At 26.7% G+C, this 27,086-nt stretch overlaps 2 protein-coding genes across 2 annotated transcripts in view; one reads left to right on the plus strand and one right to left on the minus strand.

Moving 5' to 3' along the window:
- Positions 1–2,692, minus strand: part of LOC129965303 (voltage-dependent calcium channel subunit alpha-2/delta-1-like) — a 43,470-nt gene extending 40,778 nt beyond the window's left edge. Inside the window, exons 1-4 of the mRNA XM_056079170.1 lie at positions 2,554–2,692; positions 2,018–2,099; positions 1,802–1,915; positions 1,631–1,690 (exon numbers count right to left, since the gene is read on the minus strand). Coding sequence (XP_055935145.1) covers positions 1,631–1,690; positions 1,802–1,915; positions 2,018–2,099; positions 2,554–2,663 — 366 coding nt within the window. The 5' untranslated portion in view covers positions 2,664–2,692. The remainder of the gene's footprint in view (positions 1–1,630; positions 1,691–1,801; positions 1,916–2,017; positions 2,100–2,553) is intronic.
- Positions 2,693–19,054: 16,362 nt separating this feature from the next.
- Positions 19,055–27,086, plus strand: part of LOC129971275 (caveolin-2-like) — a 137,303-nt gene continuing 129,271 nt past the window's right edge. The window contains exon 1 of the mRNA XM_056084896.1: positions 19,055–19,287. Within this exon, the coding sequence (XP_055940871.1) occupies positions 19,246–19,287 (42 nt within the window). The 5' untranslated portion in view covers positions 19,055–19,245. The remainder of the gene's footprint in view (positions 19,288–27,086) is intronic.

Here is a 27,086-nt window from a genome sequence, read left to right on the forward strand (position 1 = left end):
AAAACAAATTTATGAAAATAAGAATTACACTATGTACTATTTTTTAATACTTAATAAGAACTTCATACTATTAGTCATATTATTATTTTTATTATTTTTGCACTATATTACACACTATATTTTTTTAATATCTCTAGTACTGAAAAATACCCAATCACAATGTTATAATATCTTTATGAATTATTGCCCAGCATTCAGATGTTGAACAACATCTTGGATATTATATGCATTATCTTGCACTAATAGGGATATAATAAGAAAATATTTTTAAGCAAATTACTAAGAACAGTGGGGAAGGAAATAAGAAGAATATAGATAGATATATCACATATTGGAAATACTAATAAGAAAAAATATATTGTTATTTGAAAATATAATATATTGTTGTGTATATAAAATAAATGTTGAAATATTTTATGAATGCTATAAGAAGATTTGGGAGAGTAACACTAGTCCAACACAATTTTAATCCTTGCTTTTCCCTCAGCACTTAATCATCTTAATCACATTTCACCACTTAATCATATCTTTCTTATTATAAAAATTAAATGTTTAATTTAGAGTGAAAATAAAAACAAATAACCATAAAATTGTTCATTAAAATACATTATTAGCATAAAATACCCAATAATATTATAATCATAATTCATAATATTGTACAGCACTTAGAATATTAAAGAACAATAGAGGGTATCATAAAATATCTTGCGTTAATAGGATATGATGACTCTAGTTATAAGATAAATGAAAAATACAGTATTATTTGATCACAGATATACCATTAATAACCAGTAAGCATTATGTTCATTTAAAATTTATTAATGAAAACTGTTATACAAAATTCTCATCACAAATCTATTGCAAAACAGTCTATTAAAATTACATTAATGAATTTTTGAAAAATTCAGCATTAGTTTTCTTCTCTAATATTTTGTTAAACAGCTAAGTAACAATAAAAGAATCAGCATCTATTACACATAATTATGTCTATTATAATGCACAAAATATATTTTATAAATATTCAAATGCTTATTTAACGAGAATTTAAAACTAGTAATAAGCTATCATTTCACAATGTATATAATTAAAATAAATTAACATATTAAATCATTTCAGTAATAAAATAAAGTGATTTTATTCTTATGACAAATTTAAAGTGTTATGTGAACAATAAACTTGAGTTGAAAATATTATTAAAAACATTAAAAACAACATTAACAAACAAACAAACTTTTAAAAAAATTATGAGATTGACATTTTTATACTCTTTACAAAATTTCTTTTCTCTTATTGCATGAATAATCAACACTTGTGACTTAAAAAATCATATGCAAATCACACATCACAGGCATTAATTTTTTTTTCCCTGAAACTTTGCAAACTTTTTCTTTGTAAAACATTTTCACAATTCCAAAAGAAAATAAATAAGAAATTGGTGCATTTATAAACTAATATAATATTCAATTATTGAAATTCAATTAAATATTTTAAACCTAGATATTTAAATACTTAAAAAAAATTAAATAATTTTCATGTTTTTTTTTTTTTTTTTATGTAATCCTATTTGAGGTCTTAACTTTTAGATATAAAAAATCTTGTACAGAAAAAAAAAATGAATAAAATAACTTACTTTTATAGAAGGTTCATATTTGTATGTTATTACTTTCTCTTCTGCAAAAGTAACCAGTTTCTAAAACGAGAAATGTAAGAAAAATGTATATGATATTGATATTTATATAAACAAATAATTCTCATGTAAATGCAACCAATATATTTTATTTTATTTAAATGTGACAATTACCTCTAATGCATCCAGCTTCTTTTTTAAATCTTTGGTTATATCTTGTGACATTTTTTCCACCAAAGCATGGCCATCAACTTTATGCAATTTGGCCTTTCTCAAATCATCATAAGTCTGGTTGGAAGAAACAAAATCAAATAAAAATTATATATACATGCAAATATTTAAAGAAACATTTTTTCCCGTTACAGGATTATCGGAAGTCAAAATTCATACCTTTTCTAAATTTTTTATTCCTGTGAATTTGTCCAAGTCTACAAGCAAACGATCCTGAAATAATTCTGCCCATTTTGAAATTCTAAAAATATTAAAAAAATTACTTCAAATAAATATTTTTAAATAATTTCTACGATATATATAACATAAAAGTTATTTTTACTGAATTTGAAATCCTTTCGTATGAACCATTCGAATTGTTTTTTATAAATATTTTATTTTTGAATACGATTGAAATTTTTCTCAAAAAATTAATATAAAATTAAAATATAATTTGTCAAAGAAAAATTTCAAATTATTATGATACACTTAGAAGTGAAAAATTCTAAAAATATATCGATGGAAATATTAAGGAATGTTTAAAAACTATTCGAATAGTAAAAGTATTAAATGGGAAATAAATTTCCCTCATTGCGCAGATATTGCGAAATGTGAGGGACAGAGGGCTAAAATAGTCATCTCAGAGAACAATTTTACAAAATCTAAGTAACTGCACCAAAAATGCATCTAAATAGATTCAAACGGTTATTACTTACACTTCTCTAGTTGGAAAAGCACCATAAGCATTGATTTGTACAAAAATTGCTAACAGAAAACATAAAATTGCGGTGGCGACTAGCCGCAAATGCACACCACTGGTCGCCATTACGGCAACTTGCGGGTGGGAGGGGTTTGGAGCGGCCGGAATCCTCGTTACCATACAATGTCACGTGATTTACGCAGCATCCCTGTGTGGGAGGTTAAAAATGAAACTGAAACTTCGCGCGGCAGACGAAGCGAAAAAGGTACGTACGCCAGTAAGCAGCAGGTAGTTGAGAAGGTAAAAAAGTACAGTGAATTCGTGAAAGAATGTTGTAAGAAAAACAATTTTACATCTTCATTCTTCCGAAGACATGAATTTATCTCTGCATTGTCGCATTTTCTGCTCACAAGTTGTCACGACTTAACAACATTCCAATACAAAAAGTGACCACTGATTAAAAAAATAAAGTATCCCAATAAAAACTTCAACAGAGCAAATAAATTTATAGATATTATAGATTATATTCTTAAATAAATAAACGGATGCAATAAGATATAAAATAAAAATAAAACAAGAAAGCGTTTGCATTATTAAAGTATTTACACATTTCAAAGAAATAAAATTATCATATACTGACAATGCAAAACTTATCGGCTCATTGGTAGGCAACTGTATAAAATGCAACATATTTGTGGTTAAAAATTTGATAAATGTAAAAATTTTACGTTGTTTTAATTATACGTCTTCACAAAGCTATATATGTAATCAATGCTACAGAAATTTTTCTTTCTTTTTTTTTAATTTCAGATTTTTTTCATTTAATTTCAGATTTATATTTTTTAATTGCACCAATAGCTATGTAATGAAAAGGTTAAAAAAAAAGCGGCATCGTAGGAATAACTCGCATCAAATAAAAGTTGGTAATTTTGATTTTTAATTTTATACTCGTGTAAGCACTTAGTAATTTCAAGCAACTATCAAATGCATGATCATTTAGACAATTGGAATTATTTTTACATATTCTTACGATTCAAATCGAATATTTTCGGTTCTTTCAAACCAATTTTTCTCTAATTTTTTTTTTCGTCCACTGTGCAACATTTCTTTTCTTCTCAAACTTTATTTCAGTATATCATCAATAGAGATATTAGTAAAAATCCATACTGTTTATTATTTTGTTGAATGCTATACAAAAGAAATGCATTACTACAAAATTCTATTAAAATTCATAAAAAACATCGAAAAAATTGCAAGGAAATAAAATTGATACAGCTGAAGAGCTATGATTTTGAATAAAATTGATTAAAAAATTATTTTAAGCAAATGCAAAAATAATTTCGTTTTATAATGTTACACGAAATTATTGGAAAAAACAATAATTTTTAAATAGATTAATTTTTAGTTGGTTACAAATCTAATTAAAACTTTGAAAGATTCTGTATCAATAATCAATAATAGTAACTTCGTACAAAATTCCTTTGTTCTAGATTTTATAGTTTTTCCTGTAGAGCATTTTGAACGATATTTGCATCGCGCACGTCGATTAATATATTATGGAGTTTACAAAAGTATCTTGTAAGAATCATCATATTAAAATGATATGTTCTAGGATGGTAAGCTGTTTGTGATTAAACAGAACAATAAAGCTTAGAAGAATATAAATAATATAACATTTAATGAAGAAAAAATGATACCTATTTTACTACACATCGTTTGGAATGAAAAAGCGAAGGAAGAATAATAATAAAAAAAAAAAAACCGATAAAAAAACACGATAAAAAAATTAATATATGATTATTCCAACAGCAAAAAGAAAATTAATTGTTGCGATACAAAAATATGATACAAGAAATTTCAAATGCTAATTATAATCACAAATTCCCAATTACAACAGCATTTCTTTTATCTGGGATAATTTAGATGTTTTTTATTATTTTCACAAGACGAACTGGATATTTATGTTGAAATAAAAAGAATTATTTTTTATATTTAAAAAAGAAACAATGTTTTCCTTGGAATGAATGGCAACATAAAGAAAAATTAATATAACTGTTAAAAGCTAAGAAATATTTACATTTTTGTGAATGGCAATGTACGTATTATAAAAAATAATAAATATGACTTTTTTTGCAAAAACAAATTTGAAAATTAAAAAAAAAGCTGTTTTATATATTTAAAAGAAAATAAATAACAATTTATATGATGGACGATCCAAAAATTAGTAATCTAAAAGCACCAAATGATAAATATCATTCTTCAAAACACTTCATTGTGTTTTCCGATTCTTTCATTCACAGAAATACAAACTGAATTTCAAATATTCTTTTATATAATTCAAAGAGATCTAAAACTCTAAGATTCATAAAGATCTCAAGGCTTAATTTTTTTTTCTTTTTGACATTTTTTTCTATGTGCATTCTCGTACATTTAAAAAAAGTAGTATGATTAAAAATAAATTAATAAAAAAAATGTGGTGGTTATAAAGAAAGTACTGTAATTGTCAAGAAATTCGAACTCGAGATATGGACGAAAAGTTTCAGATATCCCTGAGTTCCAAAAACACATTTTTGGAATTATATCTTTATTGTCTATCAATGAATAAGATAAATCAAAAACCACTTCGAACTAAACGAATCAATTCAGTTTATGATAAATTTACGAAATTGGTAAATTTCTATCAAGTTTCATTCGAAATTCCTATACAGGAAATTTGCCTATTTGTATATCACAGTAAAAATTAATTGGATAACTATAAAACGCAAGGAACTAGATGGAAAAAAAAATTGGTTAGCATTTTTAGCATCAAATGTGCCCATCCGTAGTAAATTTTAAACCAAATTATCATCATGTCTTGTGGTTGGCTGTCTGTCAGTCAGACCATTTACATACATTTAAACGCGATACCTCAGAAACGCTGCTAATTAGATAAATGAAATTTGGCAATTGATCTTATTATTAAAGTTTGAGTTTTATGTGAAATTTTCCTTATAGTAGGTTGAAAGTGAGGCATCTAAAATGCATACTCAATTTCTTCCTTACACTATGAAGCATACACGGAATTCTGAAAAACGGAAAAAACTTCACGCTTTTGGTTCTTACATTCTTGCTCCTGTTTTCAATTATAATACGAGAGGAACGACAACATCTTTATTAGGAATATGCGAGAAAGATTCGCTTCCCTATCATTTCCATTGCTTATAAGTCTTAATATCATACACATGGTTCAGTGCATTCAAAATTACTTCACAATCATTTACATTTACATTGAGATAGTTATTTCCCTAATTTTAAATATTTCTACTTATGAACACTTTGTAATCAGCAATAAAATAAGGGAGAAATGACCATTTGCAACATTTTTATTTCTGTTGTGCTGTAGGAACTCTTTTTTAGCATAGTAGGTTGATAGGTTCGCATATTATCTGCAAATGGCGATAGTCGTGTTCGAATTGTCCAAAACGCTAAATGGTGACGAATGCTCTATCTATAGTTATTAAATTTAGATAATAATTGCTTCTTGAGTAGTAAAAGTTCCCTGAGGAAAAGCTTTTACAAAATAGTAATTAGATTTTTAATTAAAAATTATCCAAATTAAAAAAAAATTCTCAATAACTTTGCAATATATTAGTGCACCAAATCTCTTTTCCCACCAATTTAAAACTAAAACATGAACTTTTGAGGGACACAAACTTTCTCTAATTTTAATAACTTTTTCAAAGCATTTGAAATATATTTGGCAATGTATTTCACTAATTTCAGTTATTGTATTTATACTGACGTGTGTTGAGGCAATGTTAAATGTATTTTATGTGCGCATGTTATAGCTGTTATATAATTAAGAATAATTTTAAGATAAAAACAATTAAGCACAAAGCATTATCATGTACTGTGTTTCGAACAAGAGTTTAGATTTTTTTTTTTTTTTTTTTGTCTCCCGTATGATATTCTCTTTTAATTGCAATAATGATTTGTCTTCTGTTTTTCATCTATAACTTCGGAGAATATTACGAAAGTAAAAATACCTTTTAACTACTTTAAAATCCAAAATAAATAAATTAACGAAAATAGAATAAGCATTTCAGTGACATCATTTTTTATTCTTCGATTTAATTTTTTTTTCTCTAATTTTAATGAGTTAAAAATATTTTAAATATGTTTTACGACAATATTTTTTATTGACTGAATTACTGAATTTATATAAATGCGCATTGCGACGATATTAATAAATATATTTTTTATGAAAATGTTATCTCTACTATATAGTTAAGAACACACTTAAAAAATAAAATGAAGATAACACATCAAGCGTGAAATATTATAGTCCGGATATGAAAAATTCGAATCTCCTGTATTTTTTAGGTAGTTTCATGATCTTAGTAAGTTATTCCAACGAAAGAAATATTCAACATTAGTTTTTTTAGTGGAATATTGTTTTTGCAGGAAGTTTGTGCTGTAAGGTATCGTTTCTTACTGTAATAGAAATGTCATCGAAATATTTTAAACGTGGAAAGATTAGAAAATGGATTCCTCCTGAAATGTAGAGAATGTCTAATTTTAAATTTAATAAGTAACAAAATTGAATTTTTGTTCACATAATGCCCACAGCATTCTGCATAGATTCTTGGAGATACGATGATTAGAATTCATAATAATAATAATAAAAAAAAACACACACACACATCATAAATTGAAGTATTGTACTTAATAGCATTATGAAATTCATTCACATATATTTTTGAATAATTAATTTCTTTGATAATTAATATTGATATATGCTTTGTAAAATTTCTTTCCCCTTTTAAATTGGCGTAGCCTTACTTTTATCTATAGTATCACTAAAAAAATGAATTGTAACGACGTTACAATGCATTTAAATTCTCTTCTCAAATTATATGTTTTCTTTGCAACAGAACAAATCCTGCTGAAAAACAACTTTTACAAGTTACTTCTACTAATTGCCAGTAATCTTGTGTAAACGGTGTCCAGTTCGAAGTAAGGGGGATATATTTTGAACTTAGTGAGACCAGAACTATTTCTCTCTCTCTCTCTTTCTTTCTATACGTTTTTAACGAATGATGTGAAGTGAAGTAAATATAAAGAGACAACAATAATAATCTTTAGCAACTTGATTTTTATGAGTGTATTTCATATATGTGTCGAATTAGGATATAGTTGAACTTGGCTAATTCGAATATTATAAATTCAAATACTTTAATAATTCGAGTTTTTCTATAAATTTCGTTTTTTAAAATTTTTTTTACAATTTTACAATTACAGTTAAATTTATTTTGCAGTATAACATATAACCTACAATTCGAATTTATTTTGCAAATATGAATTGACATATAATTTAATTATAAAATTAAAATTTATTTTAAAAAAATATTTCTAATTTATTTTTTTTTACGTCAAGGAAGATTTATATCTAAAATAAATCTCTGAATTACTTACTCAAAAGTACATGATGTTAATTTTCCTTTTCAATATCCTTCTCATGTTTAACGTTGCGGTAGGGTGAGTTTATATTTTGCAAGATTAAAAGACATTCACCAAAAGTAATTGCTGATATCTTCATATTCAATTTCGCAATATCTTAGCAAGCATTGATGATTTGGATTAGATAACGTAGTTTTCAGCTAGTTTCAATCTCCCTTAAAATCCTATCTATCATGTATTACTGTTCGTTTCAGGATACTGCGAGTAGCACTTTTCGATGATTGTACTTCGTTAAGGGATGGTACGCAGAAAGATGAGCAGTTATTACGCCTCCTAATTCCGCAAATAATCTGAATTTACTCTGTTGTTAAATATAAACATCCACTCTTTTCATCTTTCCTTTCACCACTTTTTTGAAAAAATAAACGAGTCCTCAAGAATGCGGAAAAGTGCACAGGGTTTCCGAATCAAAAATGAACACTAATTCATAGAATACCCCATATCAATTTACCAAAATGTAAAATTTTGAGTTTCAAGAGAGAACACATTGCATACTAATATTAATTCACTATGCTTCCATTAAAGTTATCTTTAGAAACGGAATATGAAAATAAAAATCAAGTTTTTGCTAAATTAATTTTATTTTTGAAAAAAAAATTGACTGAAAGTAATGTATTCTAGATATGCTGAATGTTGAAATTTTTTTATACAATTTATGAAAATATTTCGCTTAATTAGAAATTAAATATGAATAACTTGCTTCTGCTCGATAGTATGTAGACTAAGTATGATACGGGCCATTACGAGATTTTGTTTGTCATTTAGGGAATGGCTTATATTAACTGGAAAATAATCGGCCTAGTTTGTTGCTAAATAGAGGTCTAGAGAATACCCGAATTCATCCTCTTATTAGTGAAAAGTTCTGTTTTAACTTTACAATTCGGAAATAATTCTCATTTACTCGGAAATCTATTCAAGGCTGTTCTCTTTGAAACTGAGTTAATTTCAAATGAACTGACGTGGGAAGCTGAAAATTGGAAACTTCAACTCGAACAGCCAAGCAATGCTTGCCACCATTTGATTCATTCATGTTATGCATTTAATATAAGCTTGTAATTATTTTTCTTATGTTCTTATATTTTAAATAAAAGTATGATTGTTTGAAAATTTTCAATAAGAAATTCTTGTAAGTACTTTATTTAAATATTGAATCATGAACTTACATACAACGATTGATAAAATGAAGTCAAGATATTTCATGAGAATTCCTATTTCTTGATTTCCTTGGTTAATTATTCAAAGCGTATCGTCAAATTTTGTAGTTTTATATTTCTGAATTCTTATTTTGATTAATTCCAACAATACTGAAATGTCCCAAGCACATTCGACGAAAAACTATGACGAGCGCACGAGACATTTGAACATCACTGGAAATTTCTTCCACTCTCTGTTAAATGTGAAGAGTGGAAGACATTAATTATCCGTGGTGCGTGCATTGTTTTTTAGAGGAGCTCACCCAAACCGGTTTAGGGGACAAAGGAGATTTCTGGAAACTCTTAAAAGATATCCGAACATACATTTACGTCGTAACCATCAGTTAGTATCTTTCCGACAGGGAATCCTAGAGATTCCAAGTTCGGGGATATTCTGTGGCGAAAGAAAGAAAGCTAGTATCTTTAGTTTCTGTAGTCATCAATCAGAATCTTTTTTTATATATCAACGCCTTAAAAACACAATTTGTCACTACGGATTTTATGGAGGCAGGAATTTCTTTTAAACTTTGACGAAGATATTCGAGTGTTATAATATTCTGAGGTATCTAATCTGAAATAATCTTAAGGGTGAGGAGGACAAATTAATAAATTAACATATTAAGATAAAACAGATGATTCTAGTATTTTTTGAATACACAATTTTATATAAGTCCATTCTGTATATATATATTTTTTGCAAATGTAGAACAGGAATTATAAAAGAACGAAATGACATTTTGTGAGTTATCTGTTACAAATATTGCCCACTCTATTCTAGCGATTTTCCAAAACCGTTTGAGACAAAATATACTTCAAAATGGAAACCTATTTTATATGATATGAATTATTTCTAATGCTGTTTAAAATCAACAAATTATTGCTCAAAATATTAAGAAGCCTACATTTTTATGCAATCATCCTGTAAAATTTGTAGCATTTAAAAAATATTCATATTACACTAAAATTTAAGTGGGAAAGTCCTTTCCTTGCAAAAAAAAAATGATTTAGTTATGAAACTCTGAATTTATTATTTTAGGCCAATGAATTTCCACCTCAAGGAGTTGCCATGTTGTGATTAGGGATTCTTCCTGCAGTTGGTTATTCAAAAATGTATAAAATAATATTATCCTAAACTTCATATCTAAAGTGCTTAGGTTGCAGAAGTAAAGATAATTTTTTCGTGTAAAATGTGAGAATGCCACTAATATTTTAGTATTCTAAGAGACTGCATAAAGTAAAAAATAATTAGATTTAATTTTTTCAGAAATGACTGAAATTGACTCAACTTCCAGTAGTGGACAAAATTGTGTAAACCTTTTGCGAAAAGTGTATTTGGGAAATTTGATGGCTCATAATAACAGTTTTATACCATTTTAAAAGTAATTAACCAAGAATATGGGCATCAAATAATGCTCAATTTTCGGTATTTTTTTAAAGTTATGCAGGTATAACCAGAAGAAAGCAGGACATTTTGCTTAAGTTGATAAGATGTAGATTTTCTTCATTTAAATGTAGATAATGAAAATGAGTTTAGACAGTCAAAAAAGTGGCATCTTTTTATCACAAGATTCTACAACTGATGCCATGGTTTGGAACTGAAAGGAGGTTATATTTTACAGAGTTTTTTTTTAATGATTGCTATCAAGGTAGTCAAGGTTTTTTTTATATTCCTGCATTTCTTTATTTGTTTAAAGTAAAAAAAATAAAGGAAATAACTCAAAGAATTGATTAGTCACCAAAAAATGATGCAAAACGTTGAAATGAAACAAATTGGTGGAAATCTAACCAAAAGCAGTATTCCAAAATTTTTACAGAAATATAAGAAAATTTAGTCGCTAGAAAACGAAACTATTAAATGCAGGAAAGGATGCGTAATACCAAGTGAGGATAGAATAATTAAAATGAAAACTATATTATGTGATAGAAAAAAAATCTTCTGAATGAATACAAAGCGAAATGACTTAATGCAATGTGAAATTCAGTATGAGGATTCGAGTATTCGAAGCCGAATTCGGGAATCTGGTTTACAAGAAAGCGTTCTATAAACACACATACGCAAAAAAAGAGAACATTTTAAATGAGAAACAAAGGTTAAAAAGATTAAATTGGGCAAAATCCAATGTTAATTGGACAACAGAACAAAGAGGAAGTGCGACTTGATTAAAAACTCATTATTTGGTAGCGATGACATAAAATATGTAAGGAGAAGAAAAAGATATTTTCATCCTGATTACATTACACCTACTGTTAAACACCCAGTTAGCGTTATTCCTGGGTTGCATGACAGCAAAAGGCGTGGGTAGAATATGCGTGATTAACAGGAATATAAAAGTCTAAAATTACATAAATGAAATACTCGTTCCTAGACTGCTGCCTTCTGCACGTGATGTTTTCTCAGATAATGAAGAATTTCTATTTCAATAAGATTAATCTCTTGCCAAAGTATATAAAAACTGATTTCAAGACAATCTTAAACCTAATTAGTTATAATAATAATTCATTCATGATATCAAATTATATTAGCTGAAAAACAAATATACAAAAAAACACCATTGAATCCCATGTCGCAGCGTTGCAAAACCGTAATTAATGGTAAAGGTTATTCAACTAAATATTAATTGCTATAAATACGAATTTGTGAATATATCACTATTTATATGTTTTATTTATAACATCTGTCACAATATAAATATCTATTTTAAAAATTGTTTATATAAATTCCTGATTAAATTATTTTGAAAATGATAAATAACTTTGTGGTATTTTTCATAATGTAATTGTTGCTTTGAGTCATAAAATATTAAAAGTCAACTTTTTCGAAATGGTTTCCCCAATTTAATTAATACTGTACCATAAAATATAATACATTTTGAACATTTTTTTAAAATCTAAAGTATAAGCCAATCTCTAATGATGTGGAAATTGAGCGTTGGATTTAAGCTAGAGAAGATATCTTGTATATTGCAATGATTTCAAAGCTGTTTTCCTAAAATATGAGTATTTACATTTTTTGCCTGAATTTTCGCCGAGAATCAATGATTTACATTTTCCCTTTACCATTCTTCATATCCTGAAAAATTGAGGATTCCATTCAACATAAATGAAAATCATTCAAGGAATCATGCATTTAAATATAAAACAAGTGGGAAAATGCAATAATGGAACATTCTTCAAACTTATTTTGCAAAAATACGGAAAGAAATGTTTCATTATACTTATTTTTTTACTTACTAAATGAATTTTATATAAACAAATGTCTAGAAATTTTTAAATTGGTTGTGTTCTGAACAATTTATTTTTCATGAAAGTAAACAGGAATTTATTTTAGTCGTATTTCGAAAGATTTATAATTAGTTTTCGGTTTCTTTCACTCTTCTTCCTTAAATTTAGAAATTAATTTTTAATTAATTTCTAAATTTAATAAAAAATTTTAAAATTAATAATTAGAAATTAAATTTTTTAAAATTAATACTTAGAATTTTTTTTTAAAATTAACAATTAGAAATTAAATTTTTTTTTCATTAGTTTGCCGATATAACATTGAGCATTTTTTGTTTAAAATGTATGAAAATGTGCCCAAACACACTTTTATGTGTAAATTTAAAAAAAATGTTTTAGCTATTCTTGGAAATTATACCCACTGTGGCTATTTAGAAGAGATAGTACTGTTATATAAAATATTATTTCTCAAAATCCTTTCATAAATAAAAATGCTTGAAATTTAATTATATAAAAATGGAATTAATTTTACAATAACAGTTCAGGAATTATATTATAGAGTAAGCGCAAAAGAAAATTTGAAGAATGAGATACCCGAAATCGCAACTAATTCTTCTTCTAATTAAAATCTATTTCATAAAGCCTAAACTCAGTAGTAGTAGTAAATCTCATAAATGGAGATAATTTATAATTTTTATAGAGTTTGATTTATGAAATTATTAATTATATAAAACTAATCAATTCCGAGCAGAATAATAATGTTCAACTTAAATTTCTTGAAAGATAAGAACACTTAAAAAATAAGAACGAGATATTTTAGAATTTTGTAAAATTCTTTCTTAAAGATTATCTACAAACCAAGACATTATTATATTCAAAATTTGGCAACTCTAGATTAAACAATTTAACCTGTAGACCATTTAAAATTATTTTTAATTTCTCGATTACTGAATATACAAAGAGAAAATCTATAATTGTTATAAAAATTCACACACGAGATTTTGATTAAACTTTACATTTCAGACTTTCTTAAACTGAAAAATTTAGACAAAAACAATTTATAATTACATCTGACTGGCTCTGAACATGATAGCAGAAAATATTTCTGCTATATATATATATATATATATATATATATATATATATATATATATATATATATATATATATATATATATATATATATATATATATATATATATATATATATATATATATATATATATATATATAAACAGATTAAATTTAGTATACTGTCTCCATTCCAAATTTGTAAATTTCCTTCAAATTTGGAAGAAAATCCATTCAGAGAAAATATGTCTGTTCGTTTGTTCAAATATAAATTAACACGATAACTACAATCGTAGAATCGAATGTCGTAGAATTGAAGAAAAGAAAAGAATATTCTGTCTTCCTCCCTATACTACGAAGCACAAAATATTCATAAGAGGAACTCTAAAATAAAAACTCGAGCACTCGTGACGTTAAAATCTTGCCTAAGATCCAAATTTTATATGGAAGAGAAGGGAATAATACATTTATTGGAGAAAATGCAAGAAAATTTTGAGCTACCATTGCTGCTGGTTTTATCAAGGATGCCGCATGAAACAGCTGCATATAGATCATATGACAAATTCATCATGCTGATTACAACTTGTCTGACAACTTATAAACAGTATCTCATGTACATAGTTTATCGTTTCATACTTTGGTAATACAGCAAATTATTCTTCCGTACCATTCAACAGTAATTCAACGAGGATGTGAAAACGAAAGAAATTCTAATAGTGCCTAACATATCGAATTCACAGAAGTTTAATATATTTGCATTAGACTTGCACATTTCCTCTTATTTATTTATTTGCAAATAAATAAGAGGAAATAACAGTTAAGAAATACGAAAAGTTGTTTTGTGTCTAAATCTTATTTGGACGTTTATTTTAAATTCATCAAGGAAACTAAATCAACAGTTATTCATACTAATAAAACATAGTAATAGAAACACTCTCTTGACAGCACTTAAAGAAATCTTAGAAAATGAAATGAAATAGAGTGAAAAATGAGCTGTAATAAATGATAAATGTTTAGAAAATTAATTTCTACGTAAAATTATAAGATGAGATTACCATTTATGAAATGAGAAAATCAGGAAATTTTTAATTCAAATCAGTCTTCGGAATCATTTAAATGGAAGAAACAATACTCGCTTTGAAATCTTCATTATTTCTTAAGTTTCTTAAGATTTCTGAAAAAAAAGTTTAATTAAGGATTTCATTTATTAAATACATGTTGAAAGTGAATGTAACTGCTTAACAAAAGAAAATTTAATTTATAATTTATTAATATTTTGAAAAGTTAGGAATTGTATTGAAAATACGCTAATTAAGAAGCCGTGGGTCCCAATTTCAATTTAAGTATCCTACTAGATAATTTAAATCTTTTTAAGAAGTTCGCTTCGATTTTAGAATAAAATATAATTAAAATAGAATCCTTTAATATCCGTAATTATTTCATAGAAAACTGAAAGAAATGAGGAAGCGCGAAAAGGGTAGAACTATTTTGTAGATTCTTAATTGAAAACCATTTGTTTTTGTATGAAACATAAAACCAGCAAACAAAGCAATTAAAATTGCTTTGATAGGGGATGTATAAAAATTGGCATGAACAGGTTATTTCAAAGAAATTATTCGAATGATTCTTAAAGAGGAAAGGTTTAAAGGAAAAAAAAAGGTTGCTTTAAGTATCCTTAACTTTTTTTGTTGTTGTTTGGAACTATTTGTACATTATAAAATGATATCCATGTTTATCTTTTTACGGTTTTTATAATAAATATAATTGAAATTTAATCAAAAAAGTTCTTTTTAATAAATTCATTAATTTTTCTGCTAAAAAATTTTCGAATCAAGATCAAAAATATAATAATTTATTTCTTTTTTCTCTCTTCTTTTTTTTTCACATTTAATAGTGTGTAATGCAGGTACAAAGAAACTGGCATTTCAATGCATTAAAAAGCATAAAGTGATTGTAGTAACTTAAAGTGCTTGCTTTCATAGAATTACATGTAACTAATTTGATCATAGATTTAGATATAAACCGTTGACTATTTTCATAAATATTACCAACAAATTTTTGACTTTAAAAAATTAATTGCCAAAATGCACTTATTTTAAGAATAATTCGTTTTAAATCTTTGCATCGTACTTTAAAGGTGAATGTGACCGTTTTTGTCTCGATTTCACAGTTTATGCTAAAATAAATTCCATGAGGCTAACCATGTGAAGAATTTCTTGAGGAGATGTCTGGTCTTTCATTTCCAGTTTTTATTTTCTTACACAGGAAGTAAACAAAGAATAAGTGCTATAATCTTCGAAAAATTCGATTTTCAATTTTACTGTATTGTCAGATTTTGAACATGCTTGAATATATCTTACATCAAAATTTTAAGCCTAAGGCTAATATTTTACTAAATTGTCACATTTTGAACATGCTTGAATGTATCTTACATCAAAGTTTTAAGTCTAAGGCTATTTGCATTGACTGCTTGCACTGCATTATTTGTGATAAATATTTTTAAAAATTAGATAACGTAGACTTCAAAAGAGCAATAGCAAATATGTCAAATGAAGAGATGAAAAAGGAGTATATTGAAAGGAAGTGAAAAGAATGGATATATATCTATAAGAGGATGCAGAAACGGAATTTCGATGATTGCATATATGGCGGTTTCGATTCTTAACAAAATTTGTTCACTGATTTTTAATTTTTGATTTTTTGCTCACTGAATTTTTAAAAGAAATTTAAAAAAAATATTTACTTAAAAATTTTTTTAATAATGTTATGGCCTCTAAAATTGAATGGAACGTTCCAATCTCTGCTCATCACAAAAGTAAATATTATGTATATTGTTATTATCTATTAAACATAATAAGGAGGTATATAACGTTTGTTGATTTTAAAGGCTTCCAGAATGAATAAATCAAAGCAATTAATTCGATCAAAATCTATCGTAAATTGATGATTAGTTAACAAAGAAGTCGTTTAAGAAGTGCAGAAGTTGCTCAGATTTTTATTTAATGTGTAAAGATAACAACTAACAATAATCATTATAGAAAAAAATTATTGTTATAAAATTTATAACTTTTTTTACATTGTATAAATGAGATATAGTTCCATGCGTTTTCTTCCAGCTCAGTATTTATGTTATCTTGAAGTATGTGAATGTTTGAGTCGAAAGAATGTTAGTTTAATATTCTATTTCAATAAGGATCAATGGTGTATGTGGATTTGAATTATCCCTATTAGCAGAACATCCCCAGTAACACTGCTACGATATCTACATATTGTTGACCCGCATTCAGAATATCAACAAACATCGTGGAAATATCGTACAATATTTTGAGCTAATAGATATATTATCGAAATCAAACATTCTCAAGTTGTTGTACCTTGAAAGTATTTCAAATTGGTTATAGCTCAATCGTCATTTTCATTCTTGATTTGGAAATAAGCCCATTAAATCAAATCTATATATTTTTTATTTACTTTTAGGAGTTAACTTGATAATTGCAACAAAAATCATATTTATCAAAATTTCTAAAACTACAGAACTTTACTCAAGAATAAGAAAAGAGAACCAAGTAAAGAAAAACGATTTATAAATAAACATTATATGAAATAATGATTTAATTTTTTGTCCTTTTTTGTCTTTTCAATTTCACAAGAAATTTTGTATGGATATAATAATGTGGTAGACCATCCTTGTAGATCTTTAAAGATTACCGGATTGGATAATAGTATTAGCTTTTCTTTCAACTCTTATTACGTATGTTTGTCTATAAATTTACTTTTGAACAGTGTGTTACACTTGTTTTCTTTGAATAGTTATTTATTTGTTTTGTTCAAGACTTTTTCTACAAAGATTCTTAAATTTATAAAAGCCAAAAAAAAAGTTTTGAACGTAATGCAGATAATTCATTATAAAATTAGAAATGAAACAACGACTAAAGAAAAAAATGATAAACAATAAAAAAGCATATTTTGAAGCTTGACGCAGAAAAATCAAACAATGTATTCGTAAACAAATAACTATTTTTGGATTAAATTTTTTATTTATTGAACCACAATAGATATTTTTTTTTAAATACAAGAGAATGGAAAACAAATTTTTAAAGAATTTAATGCTATCTTTGTTTAATCAGGAATATTAGAATTCCATTCTTAAAGTGTTTTGAATTTTAAAAAAAATACATTTTGTTATTCAGCATGTCTATGAAATGGATGATAAATAATTTTACAGAAATACTTTATATGAAAGTATTAAATGAACTTTTAAAGAGAACTTTAAGAAAGTTTAAATGAACTTTTTCCAATTTTAATAAATATAATCGGTGTTTATAATTTAATACAGTAATGATAGAAGGAAAAAAACATTTTAAAGCGATGAACTCATCACAACGTAAATATCTCTAAGAAATTTTTACTTACTTTAAAAATCTCTAAGATAATAATAAAACCCGTTTTAATAGAACTATATTAAAAAATTTCTAAAGTAAATATATGCTATAATAGGTTTAAAGATAATGACATTGATTTCATTTCAACTCTCATGTTTTAAGACGAAGACGAACTAATGTGAAATAACATCTGTTTTCAAATAAAGGCGATGTAAAAATTTCTTTCATTAACCTACTTTTTCCCAGCGAATTCTCTTTTTTTAGATTCCAATAATAGTGACAACCGTTCGTCTCACGCATGTTCGCCAGAAAAGTAATTAAGTTAAAGTAGTGGCAATACAACTAACTGAGACCAGCTATCAAATATTTTAGTTCAAAGATATCGGACCGGACAACCGTGAAGCTCTAAATTTCCAAATCTCTAAGGCTTCATGACGTAGCCTCTGTTACGTTCCGACTTGGTCAAACCAATCACTTAACGATTCTCATTTTGTTAGCCCAATCAGGCTAAATCGCGTGCAAATTCTTTGTCCGTTTTGAATATATTGCCATGGCTACGGCGAAAATGAATCCTACCACAGCATGAACATCCGATGACAACAACCTCAAGAATGAAAAACTGTTTCACGTGAGCCTTCGCTTAGTCGATAATTCCATCTGGACATCTTCGCTCTCTTTCAATGGTCTCAGAGCATTCCATTGGATAAAATCTCTTTAGAACGTTTGGTTTCAGTTGTTTCAAAGACAGAATGAATTTTCCCAAATAATATTTTATTTCATACAATAATTTTTTCTTCCATAATTATAATAATAATCATCAATTTCTTTTAAACTGATCTTAAAATCACTAATTTTTATAGAATAATTTTCTAATTCACGTCAAAAAAATATATCGTTTAGCAGTTAGATTGATATTTCAAAAATTAAATGAATATAATCGATTTGGAAGTTGTCTGTGATGAATTTTCTTTTTTGTTTTTGTTTGACATTTATTGATGGGAAAAATCGTTTGGTCTTCTTTTAGAACTGTCATGAACGAATAGATTGTTCTGACTGGATTTCTTATATAAGAATTGGCAACGGATTTTTAGGGAATAAGCAATTTCTGAAGATCAAAATATTGTGGAATACATATATATCCACATATCTTTTAAATCTCATATTGCTTTTTTAAAAAAATAGAATTTTCCTGTTTGGCGAAAATTATTTGTCAGCAGGAAGAACATAACAGCCGATATTATTGAGAATAACGGACCGAGAATTTTCGTCAAGACGGCGTCCATCGCAACGCTGGAGGCTCCAACCGATCTACAAAAGAAACCAGGATCGGGGAAAGCTTTTGACATGCAGAATAGAGATCCAAACACTCTCAACGAATATCTTCAGGTGAGATCTTCTTTTTGCAGTTCCAGATTTCTTTTATTTATTAATTGAATACAAGATTTTATGTTTCATATAACAGATTTTACAAAAATCTAAGTATTACATTTTATTAAAAAATAGTTGAATTAGTACTTCTTTTTTAGTTGATGTGTGAAATTTAGAAAAATCATTCATCAGTTGGATTTTAGATATAAATAAGTACATCTTTTTTAGCTAATATTTTAATTTCGAAAGAAAAAAAAAGTGTTTGCCTGTTAGATGTCATAAATATATATATACTTTCTTTCAAGCTTTCTCTAATTAAATATTATATTACAATAAACTTTTAGAATGAAATTTTGAATGTTTATATAATATGTATTAATATAATTTAAATCAATGATTTTATTATAAAAGTTTTCGGTGATTTATTACAAAAGTATGATAAATTAATGTACATACATTATTTTATTAATAATTACTACTGTATATTCTATATATATAATAGTAATTGCGGGTTATAAAAGAATCCCAGAAATGCATCTGTGCATTTCGTATTATCAATTATTACATTTTAAAATAAATTAAGTTTACAAAATCTTTAAAACAATATTTTGCCAAAATTTTTATTTTATAATTACGATTATTATTAATTGTAGTAACCTCCAAAAATATAGTAAGTTTAATTTGACAATGAAAAAAAAAAGCGCGTGCATGATATGTAGTCTTTAATTTTTATTTTGTAATAATTTACTTTATAATTTACAAAACGCTTTCTGAAATCTGCATTTATGAACCATAAATACAAATCAAAGGCGATATCATTTTAGATGATATTACGCCTGAATTTTATTTAGACATTTAAAGGTGTTTTATGAATAGAAATGTGATAATTTAGTCTCAGATACTGAGACTTAAGTATAGAATACTTATTTTAGGCAACACTGAAAATATCTTTTCAGTGTATAAGGGAATATAACTCTTTGATTTTAGTATTGAAATGAAAGTCTAAAGGGATTTAAAGATATCTATAGTGTAATTTGAAAGATAATGTTGATTTCGGGATGTCTTTTTAGGTTACTGCAATTTAAATTTCATCCGTCCCTCTGTTCAAAATAGACAATATCTCTTTTTCATTTAAAGATTTATTTTTATATTTTTGTCATATTGTGAATCAATATCGACAGATATAATAAATTAACTGTTACATTATAAATAATTGCTTTAAATTTTCACCTTTTCATTTCTCTTGGTTTTATTTCAAAAAACGATTTATTTATACTGAATATTTACAACAATTACTTTTACTATTCTTTTTATATTATACTAATTAATATCTCTCTCAATATAATGTGCCTCATGAAAATTAGTTAATGCTATGGATTTCAGAATGCCAGAGATGATTTCTTATGATTTTTTTTATTTCCGAATAATAAATTTACATAAATGTTCTGTTTGCACAAAAAAATAAATAAATAAAAAAACCTGAGATAATAGAATTTCTTCAAACTGCATTTTAAATGCGCTGGCACTAAAAGAATTATTAAAATTAATTGCACATGGAATCTATACATATTTCTGACAAAAATGAAAAGGAAAAAAACCATTAAGGCTGTTCTGCCATTCTTTTGTTTACAAATATATGCATATAAAAAATGAAATATTCAAATTAGATAGATATATGTAAATGCGTTCATCGGTTTACTTTAGTCCATAAAATGCAAAAGTGAGAAGCATCTTTCTTTCATTGACCTACAAACAGACACGTATCTGAAAAAATAGTTCATTGCTGCATACAAATGAACATTGAGATAAAAAAATAAAGAAATAAGCCAACCCACGTGTTATTCTTTCACTATTTTATTCATAAATATTTCAGACGCGTTTCCTTATCTCACATTCGCGTCACGTAATAGTCAAAAACTGCAAACAGGTGAATTTTTCTTCTTCTTCCCGTCTTTCACTGTTATTCGGAAGTATTTCCATTTACTTTTGAAATTCCGATAAAGAAATACAAGCGGAAAAAAAAAGTGGGGTTCTTTCGACTGGATTCACGGATTTTTTTCATACTCAAGCTGTCAATCTGAAAAAAAAAAACACCAATCAAAATTTTGCCAAGACATAAAATTACGATTTATATTTGCGAATAAATAGGATTTAAATATATTTTAGAAAATAAAGTATTACTGTTCGGAAATATTTATTTTTGTAAAACTGTTTGTGATCTATGTATGACTATTCTCCCTATCTTATACCTTAATTTCTGAATTTAAAAATTAACCCACTAATTCTAAATTTCAATTAATGTTCCATTTGAAATATAAAACTCTAATCAGAATTGATTATTTTAACACTAAAAATCGTTTTTAAGAATTAAATATATGAGATTTTTTGTATTATATTCGTATATCTCTCAATATATTTATTGACAGAAATTTATTACAAGCAGGCAGCAGGAAAATTCAATTTACTTTTCAAATGATAAATAATGAGATTTCTATTTTTATGGAATACGCTTTTCATTAAATGAAAGAAAGAGGGAATAAATATTTTTCGAATAATGTACTTGGGTTGAATTAGTATTTTTACTCAGAATGACATGTCGATTAAAAATAGTTTATCCATATATTTAACTCAACACTCACATACAAAGATTTTAGATTTACTAGAGGAATATTTTATTATTAACCACATGAATAAACAAACGTGCCACACATTCGAGATGCTTTTGTTACAAAATCGCAAATAACGTATTACACACGTCAGCAGGCAATTATCACAGAAGTAAAAATGATATTCGCGACCCATTGATTGAGATTGTTTGACGAAACACAGTTTACAGGAGTAAAATCTTTGTTTGGAAATTAATTCATTTAGAAGATATAAGTCTTTTCCAATTCCCATAAGGTATTGGATACTTTGTATGACCTCACTGCAAGTTACAGTGGATTGTTTTGGTACGCGTAACTGTGAATTTTTTGCTAACAGAAGTTCTTCTGATATACTTTCAGTTTTGTTCATCTGATATATTTTACCTATTCAGTTTGAATTATTTATCAAACTGAAATTTGAGTATAGCTTAAGCATATTCTTGTTTTTTGTTTTGTTTTAAAATTTTGTTTAAAAATGATACAATTAGAATTTTTTTTTATTCATTTTAATTTTTTTTGAAAAAGAAACGATTTCTATTATAATTTTAATTTATCAATAATAGATCCATTAACATTATTTGGACTATAAACCCAGGCTAATCTCTATCCTTTTGTAGAATATTTTTATATTGTTTTTAGCATAATCCCATATTTACCCTTTTCCATTTCAGAAATACCAATTTTCGATTGTAACACATATGGAATTCAAACATGCCTAATTTTAGGTATTTCAGCTGGGTTTTTTAAAATTATTTTTTATGGTGGGCATAGAAGTTTTTATGGATGCTAGAGTAAAGTTAATGAAATTATTAGAATTAAGATTTAGTGTAAAGTTAATATAAAGTAACATCATATTAACAAATAGAAAATATTTAGCAAAGAAATCGATAACAAATTCGACATACTCAAAAAAATACATAAAAAAGAATAAAACATTTTCAGTAATCTCTTTTCAAATCACGATTGGCTGTGTTAAATGCACAGACATTTTAATACGGTATTTTGCAATCATGATTAAAATAATTTTCTTTTTGAAAAAGTCCTCCTGCTTAAAATAGATATTAAGATAATTAATGCTTTATTAGAGATGGCAATCGAAATAGTAAGAGAAAGAAGAACAACTTTTTAGCTTATTTATTTTGAAATGACTTAACAGATTTATAGATTTCCAAAATTTGAAGATATCTTGTTCTTTGTTTCTGATCTCTCCTTCGATTATAAAAATTAAAAACATCAAATTTAAATGAATCAGGAATAAGTATATTCATTTTCAGCGTTTAAATTAAAGAACAACTACACGTAAACGTATGCATAAATACAAGCACACTTTTAAAAGTAGCATTCAAATTTAATTTAATTTTAATTATTTTATGCAATTTTCACAGATAATTTTTGGAAGATTAAACTTGGAACTCCTTTGAATACGGAGGGATTTAGAGCCCAAAGAAAGTTCGCGTGTTTTAATTTAATTTTCACTCTCTACAATTTTCATTTTTACTTGCTATTTCCCAGAAAATTAAACCTGAAACTCCTTTGGTAAAAGATTTAGAGCCTAAAACCGTGTCTTCCAAAGGACAGTGTGGCTTTATTGTATTGAAGTTAGTAAAACAGATAAAAATGTAATCCATATTGATTTTATGATGGTAGAGCAAAGTGATTTTTTTTGAAGATCACAATAGTAAAATAATGAGTCTTAATAGCTTCAATTATCTAAGTCTTTTTCCATGAAAAAAATAAACGAAAAAGTTCGAAACATTCGAAGATGGTTATTCACGATTGAAGATTCTCTCTTGCGTATTCGCGTTTTCAATAATAGGCGTTTCCCATCGTTCCTCTGTGCAATAAATTTGGAAACAGGATGAGTTAAAGAGAAATGCTTTTTATTCTTTATATTATTCATGGCTTTTCAGCGAAATTCTTTATTTTTAGTTCTTCATAGTAAAATTATTTTGATCATATGAAAGACAAAATATGAATGAAAAAAAAAGTAAATATTGCAGACGGTTAATTACGCAGAATTACCCTCAGTTAAGTGTCAGTAAAATTGTAACTATGGTTACGAAAGTCAATGGCGTCAGTGAACTTTCCAATGAAGAGAGAGTCAATGCCATTTCGTGGAAGATAATAGATTACTAAATTTATTAGTGGCAACAGTAACAAGTTAACGGTGCTGTAATTGACAGCACTTGCTCAAAATTGATAAACCGCGTGGTATAAGCTCAATTATCAATTCGTTTTTCAACGAAATCCTCATTTTCATAAATAGCCATTCATAAAAGTAAAAATATATTACGGACCGAGCTTTCTGAAATTTGCTTTTGTATAGATTTTTCGCTGAAGAAGGTTTATTGTTCGAAGTTAACGAACAAAGAGATGTAATTAACTTTCTCTCTTCTCTTTTTTTGGACTTTAGCAATAATAATAAATCAATCAGATACTGTTGCAAAATAAGCGTATTGAAAAACCTTCTTCCTTGAATATTTATAATGTATTAATATTTATGTTGTAATTGTAAATGTTTAGAAATTCATAGCTTTACAGCTAATAAATTAAAATGAACTCTTAAACAGTTTCATGAACTTTTCAATCTTCTAGTAAAAATATTTGATTTTTTTTCGATATCATGGAATCTCGATGTTTTCTCTTTAATTTAATTCCATGTCAAAATTTGTTTCAGTAACTGTTATTCCACTTCGCATACATTGTTCCATTTTTGGCTATATAAACCATGTCAATCAAAACAAATTAGACACAAATAATTTCTTCTACAAAGTTAAGATTTCTTAAACAAAAATATTCTTAAATGTTACGAATTTTTAATCACAAATATGATTTTTATTTTTATAATATTTATTTATTCATTTATTACCTATTTCGACCTGGGCGGGTTTAAATTCATTTTTTATTTATCATTCATTCTTTTTTTCGAATTAATTTATTTATCATCATGATAATATCTTTTATTACAAATTTATTTTAAGACTTTGTTGTGCACAATCTTTTAACATATGTCTTCCTTTGCCTTACATTCATTTGATCATACAGAAAATATTCGCCAGTAAAACCAAGCGTATTTATGAATTTAAATAATTGCTCTACATCTTGTTGTTGAGAGTTAATTTAGAGGTATTTTTGTCTATATTTGAGAACCAGTATTTGCTAAACAACATATCATTATTCAATTGCTCAGTGATTTCACTGTTTGAATAGGTTGAATTATATCCAATTCACATTTTCCCTAATTGTTTCCTTCATCTTAGGCTGTTCTTTAAGTTTTATGTTTAAGATGTACAAGATTAAATTTTCTTCTCTTCTTTTAGGACATTTTGAAAGTAATTACGTTTTAAAGAAAATTATTCAAAATCTAAAGAATATTTATTGCATCTTTCATATAAAGTATTCCCTTAACGAGAGTGGTTTTGCAGTTTGCGATTTAGTGCAAACGTCTTTATTTCGATTTAATTTATCCAACGTTTTGTTATGATTCTTTTCCTTATTTAAATAAATATCTATAGAACTGAATGCTTTTGAAAGTAGAAAATAATATAGTAGACTTAGAAATGTATTCAGAAAGGCATTTGCAAAATTCATACCGTTGATACTTAACCGTTTTATGTCACAGGCAAAGAGATAAATAACAGCATGTTTTATCTGTATCGTAATATTTATTTCCCTATTAAATTTCTACAGTTTTTCTATAAAAATTGTACAAATATTAAATCATTTTTTTTAAATCTAATATTTAAAATGATTATTAATGCTTGTAAGTGAGCAAAATAAACCAAATGAAAATTGAACGAACTATGTAGGAAAAAATTAATGATTGATTAAAGTCAGCATTTTTATTTATAACTGTAGCAATTAAAAACAAAATTAACAACAATTTAATAGTTGGGAACAAAAAGCAATAAGTACATAATAATACAAAAGATGAAAGTTAAGTAATGGAGGAAACTGAGAGATAAAATAACGAAAAATAATTAATTTTGATATTGTTACGGAACTTCAATTCCACTAAGTCCATAAAATCACCGGGTTCGCTAGTAGTGGGTGTATGGTGTGAAAACAATCAGTAGGCTTCAGCAATGAACTACGACTTTATTAACACGAAGCCATGGATACACAATCAACAAATTCCCAACTGGGAATTTCCCACAAGCAATACACAGCAGCACTTCTCGCAAACAGTAGTACGCAAACAGCACAGCAATGCTAAGCTGCTCGAAGCACTCAAGGAGAGAGGTCGATCAACTATTAAAAGAATTGAACTCAAAATACTGCCCCAGCTGGATCACACAGCCTTTTATAGTTTCAGAAACACAGCAGAGAAGGTTCTCGAACAGTCAAGCATATCTCGGTTCCTATTGGCTCTATCGCCAAAATTTTGCAAGATTCCAGAATTATCTATTTTGTGCCAAATCGCCAAAATTGTTGCTAAGTCATCAAATGGTCGCCAAGTTTGACGCCAAGCCCTGGGTTCACTGATTTGGTATCCGATTAGCATACAACAGAGCTGATCGTAAAACGGTTTTTGACAGTGATTCAACTAACCGTGCTGGGAAGCAACCTTACAGATTTGTAACAATATCATAAAATTTTTGGTATCATATCAGTATCAGTTTTATGAACGGATATCATAAAACAAATAGTTAAAAAATACTGATAGATATGTGAACTCTATTTTGTCTATTCATAATCCTAACACTCTAGTTTTTTTTCTTACTTCTTACTGCTGAATGTTTACATTGCGGTCAAATATATGGATATAATAATTAAATATATACATTATTATAATGGATATATGGATTTTCACAGAAAATTGGCTATCGGAAATCTTAGAAACATTTATTCGGCTTTGTTTGATGTAAAGTTATTCATGATTCAGTACGTTCTTGTATTTTCAGCGAAACGATTCTCTTCTCTATAAAATATTGCTTCATTCCTTTTCATTCTACTCAAATCGGAAAAAGTGTTCTTTCCGGAGCATTCTCGCAACTCCGGAACAGGTTTGTTTTCAAATACGATATATTTCTTCGAATTCCTGACATTTTTACTTTCTCGTACATCGTCAGAAATTCTCGTAATCGTCAAAAGATTCGAATTCGAGATTTTGGCAAATCTCCATATTCCTGAGTTCGAAAAAATAAAAATAAATTTAGCATTAGATCTGCC

This window comes from Argiope bruennichi, chromosome 1 (assembly GCF_947563725.1).
Source record: "Argiope bruennichi chromosome 1, qqArgBrue1.1, whole genome shotgun sequence".
Classification (NCBI taxonomy): Eukaryota; Metazoa; Arthropoda; class Arachnida; order Araneae; family Araneidae; genus Argiope; species Argiope bruennichi.